We start from the raw sequence: 13650 nt of genomic DNA on the forward strand, positions 1-13650 counted from the left end.
TTTTCATTATTAAGTGAATAGACGATATAAAATACACTCAAAAAAAAAAGAATTTTTTCTTTGATATGCCTTATGTCAAATGGAGCTATTAGACAGCACATCTTGATGACAAGCTTTTCCATGAATCAGAGAAATAAATATTGAAAAAATATACATCACTCTCGGAAGTGAAAATTATACTGAATATTTTTCAAGGAACCCCTTGTAAGAGGGTAATAATATATATAAATAAAAATCCTCTTAAATATCTTTTCCTATTATTATACAAGTAACTGTGTATGTTTTCTTCCTGATTTTTTGCTTTTTCTATTCTTTAGTGATTTTACTGGTGAAGCACCTTTATTGCTACAAAATTTAATCGTGTGTTCATCCAGTCATTCTGTCTTGTTGCAGAGGATCTTGATGATCTAAGAATGGAAGGAGTAACAAGCGTGGTGTCTTCTGGGAGCAAATTCAATCAAACTCGAAGTGCTCATATGGCTGAGCCTCAAGCAAAGGTCACACTGAATATCTGCGCAAGATGTGCCAGGTAAAAAGCTAAACAAATCCAGATCATGCAAACCAGTGCATTCTTTTCCCCAGGATTTCAGCTATGTATGGTGCTTATGGGCCAGGTGATGACCTCTCCCATGCTTAAGAAAAAATAATTACTTAGCTACTGGCTACCCTATAACCTCTGGCATTTGGGTTGTGCAACTTATATTTATGCTTGATACGTCGCATCAACAATGAATCAAAGAACATAGTTAGTCTCAGGCCTTATTTCACAGCTTGAAACTATTTTAAGCCTTTCTGTCTCTGAATTTCATTAGTTATTTGAGCTTCTGTGGTTTTTCAGGGGATGAATCAGGGAATTTAAAGGTTCAAATCCATTCTGAAAAGCACCTGTATAAATGGAGATTTAGTTGCACAGGTGCAGTCCAGGATTTCAAACAGTTGCTTCTTAGCACTTTATAATCTCATCCTGTTTCACCTCTGAGAAATAATTTAATCGGGTTGAACCCCTTTTGGTTTTGACAGCTGGAAATAATTCTTGCATTTACAGTATGGGGGCCAAATAAACAGGTTTGTATTCCTGTAGCCAAGTCAACTTGAGAATGCAACACTAACAGAAACCCCTCAAATTTCCTAAACGCATTCTTCTATGCAGACAAAAGCTCATTTGGAGGAAGGATTTAAGCCTGTTTAAATGACAAAACTAGCCTTCTCACCCTTCTGTTAATGGTTCAGATTAGCAAGAACAATACAGAGGCATGCCAATTTTATCTGCCTGCCTTTGCCAATGGCTGCTCTATTGTGTAGTTTGAGAGGGGATTAGCGGCTTGTAAATAAAAAGCAACCTGTGGTGAAATTAAGTCAAAAGTTTGGCCATATGCCACCCTACGTTTCTACTTTTTTCCCATTTTGCTTGTAAATTACTACTTTTAAAAGGCACTTATGTAGGAAGAGGGGCTTCAAAACATTTTCTGATGCTCTGGGAGCATTACTACAGGCATACTGAATTGCCCATGCAATAGCACCTCTTTAGCAGAGTTGTGGAGCCTCAGGGAACTTCAGCTCACAGTACTGTCAGAGCAGCAGTGACTGGCTAGCCTTGTAATTCTAGAGAGTTTTGCTGTCAGCAATGTGGCCTTATGCTTTAAGAAAAGAGCAAACATGGTAGTCATGGGATTCTTCCCAATTTACTAAAACAAATTTCTTATGTTGTAAAACGTTTCCAAACAACTAGCTACAGGAAAGTGTGGCACCTTTTTTCAACCGACATTTGTTGTCCATGGATTAACAGTAGGAAGGTAAGGAAAACAGAAATGTTCAGCTTTCTACATGGTCTTTTTGAACTTACATAAAATCCTGTATGGATTACTATGAAGGTTAATTAAATTTTAAATTCCCTAAAAGTAGCTGCTAACAGCAGGTGCCAAGATGCTATATATTCTCTCAGTCCTGCACACCAGGGAACAAACAGCTCAGATCTTGAGCCAAACCTAGCAACCTTGTCTATTGCTTTTGTTCTTTAACGGGTTGTACTATATGACTCTGCGGTCTAAAACATGAGTTATGAGAGAAAGATCTCATAAAATTCCTTTGTCACTTCACTTATCAGAGAATGCAAAGCAGTGCTTTATTTCGCTTATACACCTGCGTTTCACTCCATAGCCTGTTTAAAGAAGTCAGTGAGGAAATGCATGATGTCTACTTGACTGTGGTTCTTTTCGCTCTTGTTGCAGTTTAGTAATTTCTTTAAATTTTAGAAGAATTAAAAAAAAACCCCAACGTCTCATCAGTAGCAAGGGAAGTCAAAAGAGAGAAATGGGTATTGCTGTTGTATTCAGTATTGAGGAAACTAGCATTTATTCCTTAAGATGATGAATGAAGTCTAGCTACTCTTTTGGAGGGTTCCTTCCTTAGTAATGAGTCTGAGGACACCTTTCCTCTCTTACTTCAAGACAGAGTTATTGTTGCAGTTAGCTCTCTCTTTCAGTATCTCCACAGCAGATTTGTCCAGTATCTTCTTGCAGCAGCTGGAGTAGTGGATAGAGAGAATTGCATGAAGCAAGTGGCTTAAAGGACGCGAAGACAGGGTTTTTTTCCTGTTTGATTCCAAGAGCAGTTCAATTTTCATTTATTCAGTGATATAGCCATTGAAAATACTGAGCTATAAGATCACAGTCCGAGCATTTGTTTCACCTCTATGAAAGCTTCTCAATGTTGGCATTTATCTCCATTTTTATGAAAAAGCCTTGTATTTATTGCACAGTCATAATATGGAACCTATTAGTATTTTTATGTGTTTTAGAAATTATATTTTTATTTTTTCATATTCTCTTCTCTAAGTAGTCTTGTGTGCTATACAGTTTATATAGAAACACTATGGAATTTGATTGTAGGCACATTTGAGTACAATTGAAAAACAATTCAGTATAAATTGTTACGCATACTTTTGGTTACAATTGAACAGGTGTTTTTCCTGCTAGTTTTACCCTTTTTTTGGTTGTATAAAGTGATTTGAAATGAATGGAGTTATTAAGACAGTGGGTGTTCTGTAGATAATAGGGCTGTCAAATTAGATTACCAAATCAGGCTTGCTGAAGGTATTTTGGCTGTCTGTAGGAGGAATACGACTTTTTACTTGAAATTTGATTGGTGGAGTTCCAAATGTTAGGAAACATGCTTCTTGGCTTAGACAAAAAGTTTAATTTTACTCTTTCATTTGTATAATTGAGTTATTTCACCTTGCTGTATTTCTTTAAAAAATGTTCTGCTCTGATTACTCTGCAGTCAATTTGCCTTCTACAATATCTCTTCCAAAAAGTTCCTCACTTCCTCGGACATGTTGGGGCTCTTCTGAGGGATTTATTTAAACAATTGAAGGAATTCCTCAGTACTAGCTTTAACCTAATTTGGCTAAATTTTTTGGATCTCACTTGGAAAGGACAAATAGTCTTATCAAAGTTCCACTTCACTTCTGCGTTAAAATCGTGTGTAAGTTTTAGACCCTTCTGCTACTAGAACTACGTTTTCTTGCCCTAGATCATTAGCCCTTCCTTATCATTTGAGAATTAGAGAGAACAGGGCTATGGCTATGTGTTAAGAGGTTAATTTTGCCTGAGAGCAGTGCTGGTATAATTCTGTATGTGCACTGAAGGCACTTGCAGTAAGATACACTGCAGCAATATGTCTTATCTCTTCTGTGGCTTCTGTAGCTTCCTACAACTGGGCTAAACATGAGAGTACAGTGACTTATGAGAAGAATAGACTCAACCAACTCTTTCCCCCATGCTGAGATATTTGTCATCGGACTTCATTTAGCTCCAATTTAGCACCTTCCCTTTGTACCACTGAAATATATGAGAAAATCAGGACTCAAGTTCTAGAATGTAATAATAAGAGGACAATACCAGCAGCTTTTGATTCCCTCTTTCTCTGTCAGTAGAGCCTTTTTCCTTTGCTAGTAACTGCTATTTAGTTCAAGCTGGTATTAAATGTCCTGCGTGGCTGGTTTTCTCTGACTCTCACTAGGCTGTTACTCCGCACAGTAATAGTTCTTCCCTTTGAACTCCCCTATTCTATTTCTGATGCAGTGTTTAACACAGTGTCAGAGGAAGGTCTTAAAAAAGAATGCCAAATAGGAGTGACTATATTTAGAGATAAAAATCTACTTTGTTACAAAGCAAATTAAATCCAGTTTGTACTGTGGTGGAAATCTGCAATGCTGTGGAGGCACTGCATTTGGCAAAATATTCTCCCTTGCCTTAAGTCTCTTAGACAAAAGTAAGAGCTTTCTCATGAATCATAAGAAATGAGACTGAGAATGGACAGAATTTGAACTAGAATAAACCCCCCAAACTTCCAAGATTTTCTTAGAAACTGATATCTAGCCTTCAATGCCGATAATTTCACCAATCATGTCCAAATCAATAGAGTTATCACAGCCCAGATCAGTAATTTTAATAAAAGGTAAATTTCTCTACTCAGACATCTAGGAGGCAAAGAAGGGGGATTCTTTCAAGCTGTCACACCAACTTGGTTTTTATGGCTCATGACTAAAAAAAAAAACAACAAAAAATCCACCCCCCGCTCCCAAACTAACAAAACAAAAACAACCAAAAAACAGAGGGAGGGAGAGAGAGAAATAAAAGGAGAGGTTAATTCTCCTGGAGTATAAATTGGTTTGTAGACTGGAATATAGCTGTAAGAAACAGAGAGCTTACTGTTTTCTGTGTAGATGTTTCACACATGATGAGCGAAATGCAGATGGATAACAGCTTTAAGAGGTTTTTCAAATGGGAAAGTAGCTACAGAACAATGTTATTCCCATAGCTGCTCTTGGACTACAGTGCAAGTTAAGCAGCATATTAAGTCATCTAAATAAAGGGGTGACATCATTCACAAGGTGGAACAAAACAAGGTTTATAGATACAGAAAAAAAGGCTACAAAAACCCCTGTATTTGGAAGGTTCACTTTTTGCTATTTAGTCTGGAAAATTAGCGAAGACACATTTACAACTGTTCTACATTTAGATGATTTGAGCAAATTATTGTAATAAAAATTCCTTCTTCATCTAAGGGAACAACTAGTCCAACTGACTTAGAGAATAGACTGACTTATTCTGTAACAAGATTTTGTGAATCCTTTCTCACATACAGGTAAAACAAATGAATTTCAGGTTTGGCCAATGAATCACAAGACACCCTCACACACAAGTCAAACTCATATGGGTTAAATAAAGATCTAAATGACAGTTTGTAAAAGCCAGACAGCACTTATGTATTTTCTCATGTGTTGTGACTTGCACATTGAGGTCTTTTCAAGAATTTAATCAGGCATAGAATATAAGATAATATTAACGTACTATTGAATGAATTTTAGGGGGTTTTCTTTTTTTTTTTTTTTTTTTGTAAGGACCACCCATTAGCCTTGTATGCCCACTGCCATGCTCAAAAGTTAAATCTTGTTCTTGTGGAGTCTTGCCAATGCATTCCTGGAAGTAAGAAGCTTTTTGTTTTTAATAGCGCAGGGGCTGCATTCATTCTTCTTAACATCAATAGAATACAAAAAAGGGGTTGCATGTGATTAAAAAAGAAATGAGATTATAGAAAACATACTGTGCCACAAGCTTGAAGGCTTCTGAACAAGAATGTTGGGAAGGAGCATGAGTCGCATACAAATGTAGGTTTGAGATGCAATATTTTAGTTAATATTTTAAGATTAGCTAGAGCAAAAGCATGATGTCCTAAGGCCTTTTAACATATTAGCAGAATCAAATATATGGATATAAACAAACAAAGTACATCTGTACATTATAAAAGTAAATGTTGCTTTTCTAACCATCACCATTGGGACGTGGAGTACAGTTCAAGTGTAGTAACTCGTGTGCTTGAGCTGCTAATGTAGAATAAATGAGATGCTCTGTGTACGCTACCATTTACAGATGCTCTCTGAAAACTTAGTTTGGAAAAAATACTCAAAAATTCTCATGTCAGTTTGCCTTGCCTGTGAAATCTTCATTGTTGCCCTGCTCATCATCTGTATCTCTGACTCTTCTAAGAATTCTTGTCCTCCAAATGATCTTCAAGTTAGCTTTCTTATTTACCAAGGCCAGTAAACTTTTCTTTAATCATTTGGATTTTTGCAATGTTTTAGTGAGTTCAGTTTTCTGCAGTGTGGTCTCCACCACTTACATGAGTACTTGGGACATAGTCATACAAACTACTTGGTGCTCTGTGAAATTTAAGAATCACATGTAGGTTCTCTTAAATACACCACTGGAGTTTAAGCATATCTTCATGACACAGAGCCATGAGGACCATGAACATGTAGAGGAGGAGAAAAGAAAATTGAAGCAACCAGCTATAATTTATCATAAATTGCAGAATAATGGTGGAAAGAATAGAACTGCTGTCTGAATTGGCCTTGATATATCTCTCAAGAAAAGAACAGGAATTAATTGCTCAGTCGGGGAATTCTCTGTTGTTAATCTAGCTTTGACCATTTTAGATTCTTACAGAGTAAAAGTTTGTATGGAGATGCTTTATCTGAGTATCAGAAAGTTATAACAATACTAATGAGACTTGAGGTCATTAAGAAACATTTGGTGGAAAATTTGATAATGAGCTGTACAGAAAATAGCATCTGAAGCTTAACAAGTGGATCTCATTTAACTATCAAAAGCAGAAAAGCTGATGACTGTAAATAGAGAAAAACCTGCTGTTACACAAGCCATGTTACTGTATGTACTGTCCACAGACAACACTACTGAAACCTCAGACAACAAAGAGAAAAATGAATGAAATTAGTTACCCTTGTGAAGAAGATCATAAATACTGATAAAAACCTATATTTAAAAAGTATTTAAGGATGATGGGCTCCTGGAAGGTTTCCTCAAGTGAAGGAAACTGAAGCTGCTTCTTCAGCTTCAGCTGTGCACTTGATCCCTTCCTTACTGTTAATGGGTAGTCTGCTCTCATTGTCCTTGCGTTCCCTGCGCAGAAACCATTGGGATGGCTGATTTGTATTTTGAAATGGGATAGATTCTCCTATCTTGTCCAGGCATGTAATCCCAGACTAAAACTCCACAGCCGAGAACAGGAAGGTGTCAGCGAATGGGAGCTGCGTATTGGGATAGAGTCCCATCAGGTAGGGTTGTGGTTTTCACCTGGCCAGCAAGTAAACACCACGCAGCCACTCGCTCACCTGTCCCCACCCCCAGAGACTGGGATAGCGAATCAGAGGGGTAAAGACAAGGAGACACGTGGGTTAAGAACAATTTCACAATTGAAATATAATAATAACAATAACAGTGACAATAATAGTAATAATAATAGAAGAATATACAAACAAGTGATGCACAGTGCAGATGCTCGCCACCTGCTGACCAAGGTCCAGCCTGTCCTCGGCTAGTGATCCCAGAGGAGAGAAATCTAGAAACTGCAATCCTAGAAGAGAGACAAAGCACTTCCTGGCCAACACTTATTTATATATTTGAGCAGGATGTTGCATGGTATGGAATATCCCATTGGCCAATTTAGTTCAGTTGCTATGGCTGTGTTCTCTCCCAGCTTCTTGCACACCTGCACACTAGCAAAGCATGGGAAGTTGAAAAGTTCTTGATTTCTTAGCAACAACTAAACCCATCAGTGTATTATCAACATTCTTCTCATACCAAATCCTATACTAAATCCAAAACATAGCACTATTCTGGCTGCTAAAAAGAAGACTAACTCTGTCCCAGCAGAAACCAGGACAAGAGTGAAGAAGAGGGGCAACTTTCCGACATCCCATACAAGTACCATAGACCCTGGAAGAAGGGAGGATGCAGAGTTTGCTGCTGGTGTGGTTTTTAGCAGGTGGTCTAGGTTTATGTTCTGCCAAATTAGACCAAGCCATCACTGTAGATGCTTCTGCTTTGTTTTCAGCAGACTGCTGTTCAAGTCTGAGTGTGAACTCTTCTTTCCCAGATTGAGCCATTTTAGTGTGAGTCCCTTTCAAGGGAATAGTACCTTGAAAATGCATGTAGGACTAAAAGACATTAAAACTCCATGGACTGTTTTCACCTTGTTCTGAGAAAGTGTAACGGTACATGATGTCTGGGTGAGATGATAAAAGGCTATGCCTACACTGAAATCTGGCAGGCAGATTTCTACTTGTGCAAAAATTCCTTGGCTGCTACATGAATTGTCAAAACTATTCAGTGATTGCATCTGCAGACGCTAATTTAAAGGCAGTTCAGGTATTTATAGGCTGTTCAGGTATGTTTACATGGACTATATCACTCTTTTAACTGCTGTGTTAATATAAACTAAGAGGTGATGGAATTAGCTAGAGAACCTGATCACTGGGAATATATCTTTTCCTAACAGAATTAGAAGTAGAGCACTGTGTACGTGACTTTAAAGGATGTCTTTAAATCCTTGTTTCTCTTTATAGACTTTAACTTCTTTCCTAATTTAATGTTTCGTGGGGAGTAACCTACAAATGACAGATACTGGAATGCATATGATTAGAATTTGGGATTTGAGGGGAATAAATTGTAATTTCTGATATCAAAATCATGATATAACATGATATATCTGTTTGGAAAACCTAACATTACGTTTCCTCTTTCAACCTGACCATAGTTTTGATTCATCTTTTTTGAAGCTTTCTTTGATACTCCCCAAAGGTCTGTGTAAACAAATGCATAGTGAGAATTCTGTCAGAGCAGAAGTGCAGAGCACCCAGATGACTTGCATCTGAATCTTTTATTATGTTCCCCACTAAGCTCCATTTTTTCTGCTTTTTATTTGAGTGCTTGATTTTGAATCATTATGATCCCTTTTTCCCTTCTAGATTTATTTTCCATAAATTTTAGGTAAATTTGTCCTTTCGTACATTTCAGTGGCTTTTAATTTATCTAAGGTGCAGCCTTTTACACAGAAATGTAATGAAGAGTCTCCTAGGGTTTGTATTTTGCTTATGTGTGGGTTTTATAAAAGTGTTTGGTCTTTTTCCGTGCCCAAATACCTTTGAAACATGTAATCTCTTAAAAGAAACAGCTAATTTCTGTCTAATCATGCAAAAGAAAGGTAGGAAACAGAATGATATTGCATCATATAATTTATATTTCTAAGTAATCAATAATATACAGATGTGTCAGAAAGAATAACCTTTCAAATCTTCCATATAATCCTTGATTTGGCTCAGTACACTGTGATGTAATACTGGGGAATGGATACAGGTATATGTGTGGTTTGGTACATGTATTTGCATAAAGAATAGTTTTTGTATGTCTGCCCAGTAGGGGTAAGGCCAGCTTAGTGACTCAGTTTCTGGCAGAAACTTCTGTTTTGTTAATATTCCTGAAATTTGGGAACAAATGACTCCAAAGTACCAAGGGAAAAAATGTTTCCAAGCTAAAATGGTTGGTACAGAAATCATTTTGATGGAAAAATTCTCTGGTTGGATTTCATGCAGAGAATGTGAAGAAGTTTGAGATGTTACCAAACCTTTTGATTATATTTACATATATTTTTCTTTCCCATCTTGCATTTCATATTAGCTTTCTGTCTGTGTACTATTTCTAAGTGGCTATTCTTACAGAGGAGAAAGTACTAAAATATTTCAGATGACTTGTGTCACTATTTTTTTCTTTTTTTTTTTTATAACCTCAGTTTTATTGAATCTCATGTTTCAAAGAGCTTAATATTCCTCATGTTTGTTTATGCTAGCTTTACAGATTTTGTCCTAAACAAAGTGTTTTATTTGCATCTTTTTCCTTTTAAGAATGGCAAACAAGCAAATGAAGCTCTGTATAGCAGTGCTTTATAACTTTTAAAAATCTCCTTTCATTTGGAAAAATTGTGGAAAAAACCCTTATTTTCCCTTTTGCAAGTCAGAACTTCTTAAAGACTGAAAAATGAAAGTAATTACAAGAAAAGAAAAAGTTGTGGCAAAAAAAAAAGGTAAAAAAATTTTCATTTAGCTTTTTGGCTGAATTGAATCTGGGCCATGATCGATTTGCCCAGCTTTGATGCATAAATAACCACAATAGTGTCTTCATTGTCTTCTCTTGATTTTTTTAAGTGTTAAATACAGCTAAAATAAATCACTTCATCTTTCCTTTTCTGGAGTGGTGTACCTCTTCTGTATCTCATTCTTTCAATAAAATAGGAAAATACTGAAGAAAAAAATAATTCAGAAAATGTTTTTACTGGTCCTGGTGGTTATCAGAGACAGAAAACATTTTTAAGAGCTAGCAGATTGATTTGCTAAGTTGTCAGAGTAACACACTGGCTCATCTTTTCTTTCACTGACTAGTGTTTCTTTTGAACACTTTACTATATGCAAAATAGAGAACATCTGTGTGATTTCAAATGATTTTTTGAGTGCATAGATCTAAGTTTGACCTCTAAAATGCACATGATATTGTCATTTTTAATCCCAGACCTTAATTAGTTTTATGGCAAACTTCCAATGAACGTGTGTTTTAAAAGAGTGACCAAGGTCTCTCTATTTTAAAAATCTTAACCATGTCTTGGGAAGGAAACGATATAATACAGGAGACATATCAAGTGCTCAGACAGAAATCCCAAGAGAATCAGATTTCTTTCACCCCTCTTTTCTACCAGAATTTCCCAATGGATAAATCCACCAAGCAATAATTTCAGACCTGTCAGAAGTTCCACAAAATCCTGTGTCAATAAAAACATCATCTGTTATCAAAAATTAGGTAAGCTGTGAAGAAAAGCAGTATTTTCAGATGAAACTCTCTTTAAAAGGAGTGTGTGTCTGTGTTCCTGCATTATGCAGTATTTTCAGAGATGAGGCATTTTCCTCTGAGTTTGATTTAACAGCTATCTTATTGCATTAAAGGTTGCACGTGTGGGGTAGACTTGTTTTTGACACAACTGCATAAGAGAAATAGAACTCTGTGTTTAAAGAAAGATCAGTATTTGCATGTTAGTAAAAATAGACTTACACTTGAAACATGTAAGCTAAGTACATAAAATTTGCATGTGATTTGCATCTTACACGTACATACTAACCTATTGTTCTCATGATAGGACTGGTTTTGGAAATGTGGCAATTAGTACGCCAAGTTCATCTGGAGATAGCCCTACTGCAACTTTACCAACAGGGAATTAGTATCTGGTTTTGGTTATGAAGGAAGAATAGAGTATAAGATGCTGTGAATTAATGATGCATCAGCAGAACATGTTTTCTAAGAACTATTGTCCAACAGTAGCTATATTTTTTTTATCTCAGGCTGTTGTAAAAAGAACTGGTATGACAAGGTAGGTACACTTTTAAACATTTAAATATGCTGCTGAGAAGTTCTAAGAGTAGACTTAGAGAATTTTTCAGTTCTTTTGAATGTACCAGTCTGGATTTGTAATAATGAAAGCAGTAGGAGCATATTTGAAAGTGAAATTAATACTACTTTGTCTAGTCCTGAAAATTAATGTCTCTCAGTCTAATAGAGGGTAACACTCATTTCAGTTTGTCCTTCGTTTGTAGATCTTGTCAAGACATCTCTTTCTCTCTTCACCTACAAAACACGTTTAACTCCTCAACAATTTAAAAAGACAAGTGCTTTCCCAAGCCTTTCCCCCTTCTTTTCCCTTGTTCTCTTTGATGTGTGCTTTGCAAGCTAATTCTTTATTGCAATGTTTATAGATTATTTCTATTTGGTGCTACACTGTGATGTATATCAGCAATAACAGTTGCTTCTAGATGTGAACGATACAGGGAGGAAGCCAGGAGATCATGAGCTTGGTCATAATTTGAGGCTCCGGATAACAGTTTAATATAGCTCTTAAAGACACACATGCACACACACGCACACAAAACTCTTTCACAAGTCCTAGGAAAAATGGTTCACAGGCGAAGAAAGAGTGTTAAGTCTGAAAAGACTGACAAAGACTGTAATTTTTCTTCTGTGAGATAATGGTTTGAAGCCAGTAGCAGATAAAAGATTGCCATAAGAATGGCTTAATTCCCCATCTTGTAAAAGGATTAGATAATTCAGTTCCTTTATGGATTCCTAACTCTGGGAAACATATTTCCACTTTTGGTTCTCCTCAGAAATAGCTACAGAATGTACTTATTTAAATGCACAAAGAGCTGCATTCAGACGTTTTGAAAAGGCAAAGAGCACATAGAAAAGATTATTTTGCAGGCTGTGTCAATGTGTAAGCTGCAAGTGGATATTCTGGTTTTACCAGCTGAAAACATTATGACTCTGAATTACGTATTGGTGACATGGAAACTTTCCACAGAAATCTTCAAGAATGACCAGAAAATAACGCTTCTAATTTGCAGAAAGAGAAAGGACTTCAATCAAAAATCCATTTTTAACTTTGTTTTTTGTGACTTTTCAAATCATTTGCTGTGTTTGAGTGTGCAAGCACTGAGAAATAGTGTCTTTAAGAAAGTGAGTGCAAAAGTAAGAAACAGACTGTGATCCAAATAGTGTCAGTGAAAACAATGTTATTTTAGATTAACCGTACCTTAGATGACAGTGAAACTCAAAGAATACAAATGCTGTATATCTGGCATAAACAGAATTGATGGTCGTAACAATATACTCCTGCCTCAGAGTTTTGCACCACTTCTTTAAAATGGATTTAAAGGAATTATAAATCTCTGTTGGGGAGCATTCTGAATACGTCACTAAGTTTATATTCCTACATTTTATTCAGAAACTTTGTTAAATATCTGTATTTATTCATGCAGCCTTATAGTTTAATCTTGGAAACGTCTGCCTTCCTGGATAATGTTCTGTAGGATAATCCAATAGTCCTCATGCTTCATTTCTCTTCAATGCAGATGCTTCCTGTATTTTAGTCTAAGGTGAAAACAGAAGCTATGACACTGATTTTTTAATAAAACAAGATGACATGCTGCAGAGCTTTCCCATTATTACTTCAGACTTGAGAGGTGCCAGCCACTCTCATTACTCACTGAATTCACAATCCTCTGTTGTTTGCCCCCATAGATCTAAGACATTTTTCTTCTGTAGTTTATTGATGTGAAATTTATGTGAACTTTTTTTTTAAATCTCATCTTCATTAGGAGGCTAGAGTATGTAGCTAAAGGAGATGAAGAGTTTTAACAACGAAAGAGTACTTTTGCCTGTATATAGTTCAACAATTATTTAATATAATTTTACCATTATATTAACCGGCACAGTTTACACTGGAAAGCTGACACCTTTTTGTCTCTGTACCTGTGAATACACTAAGAATTTTGCTGGCACAGTTTTAACATTTTTATTTTTGTAAAAGACATTAGTAGAACAAATTGAATAGGTCAGAAATTCCTGGCTTTATATTTAGGTGCTGGAGAAGCTTTGGATTTTACACCAGTATAAAGGAGTGCGGAACTTGTGGAGACAGTAAGTCGAGGTACATGAGATCAGAATTTGGATCAGTACATTTGAGAGCAAACAATGAAATAAACTCACCGTATTACAGGCAAGTCAGGACAAATTATTATAAAGCTTGGTGTACTGCTACTGGTGTGGTGTTGAGGTTGCTAGGGAAAGCTGCAAGAAAACATTCAATGTAACCTAAAAGCATGTGGGGGCTTTGGGGACTTTTGTTGTCTGATTTCTGTTGCTATAACTCTGCTGGAGCTATGTATTTGTTCTAGAGAAATTATAATTCAGT

General features: G+C 36.2%; 1 protein-coding gene across 1 annotated transcript in view; it reads left to right on the top strand.

The window, feature by feature from the left end:
• Positions 1-13650, top strand: part of C3H8orf34 (chromosome 3 C8orf34 homolog) — a 157701-nt gene that overhangs the window by 105615 nt on the left and 38436 nt on the right. Inside the window, exon 9 of the mRNA XM_086609319.1 lies at positions 394-529. Coding sequence (XP_086465445.1) covers positions 394-529 — 136 coding nt within the window. The remainder of the gene's footprint in view (positions 1-393; positions 530-13650) is intronic.

Source organism: Tauraco erythrolophus, chromosome 3 (assembly GCF_009769465.1).
Source record: "Tauraco erythrolophus isolate bTauEry1 chromosome 3, bTauEry1.pri, whole genome shotgun sequence".
Lineage (NCBI taxonomy): Eukaryota > Metazoa > Chordata > Aves > Musophagiformes > Musophagidae > Tauraco > Tauraco erythrolophus.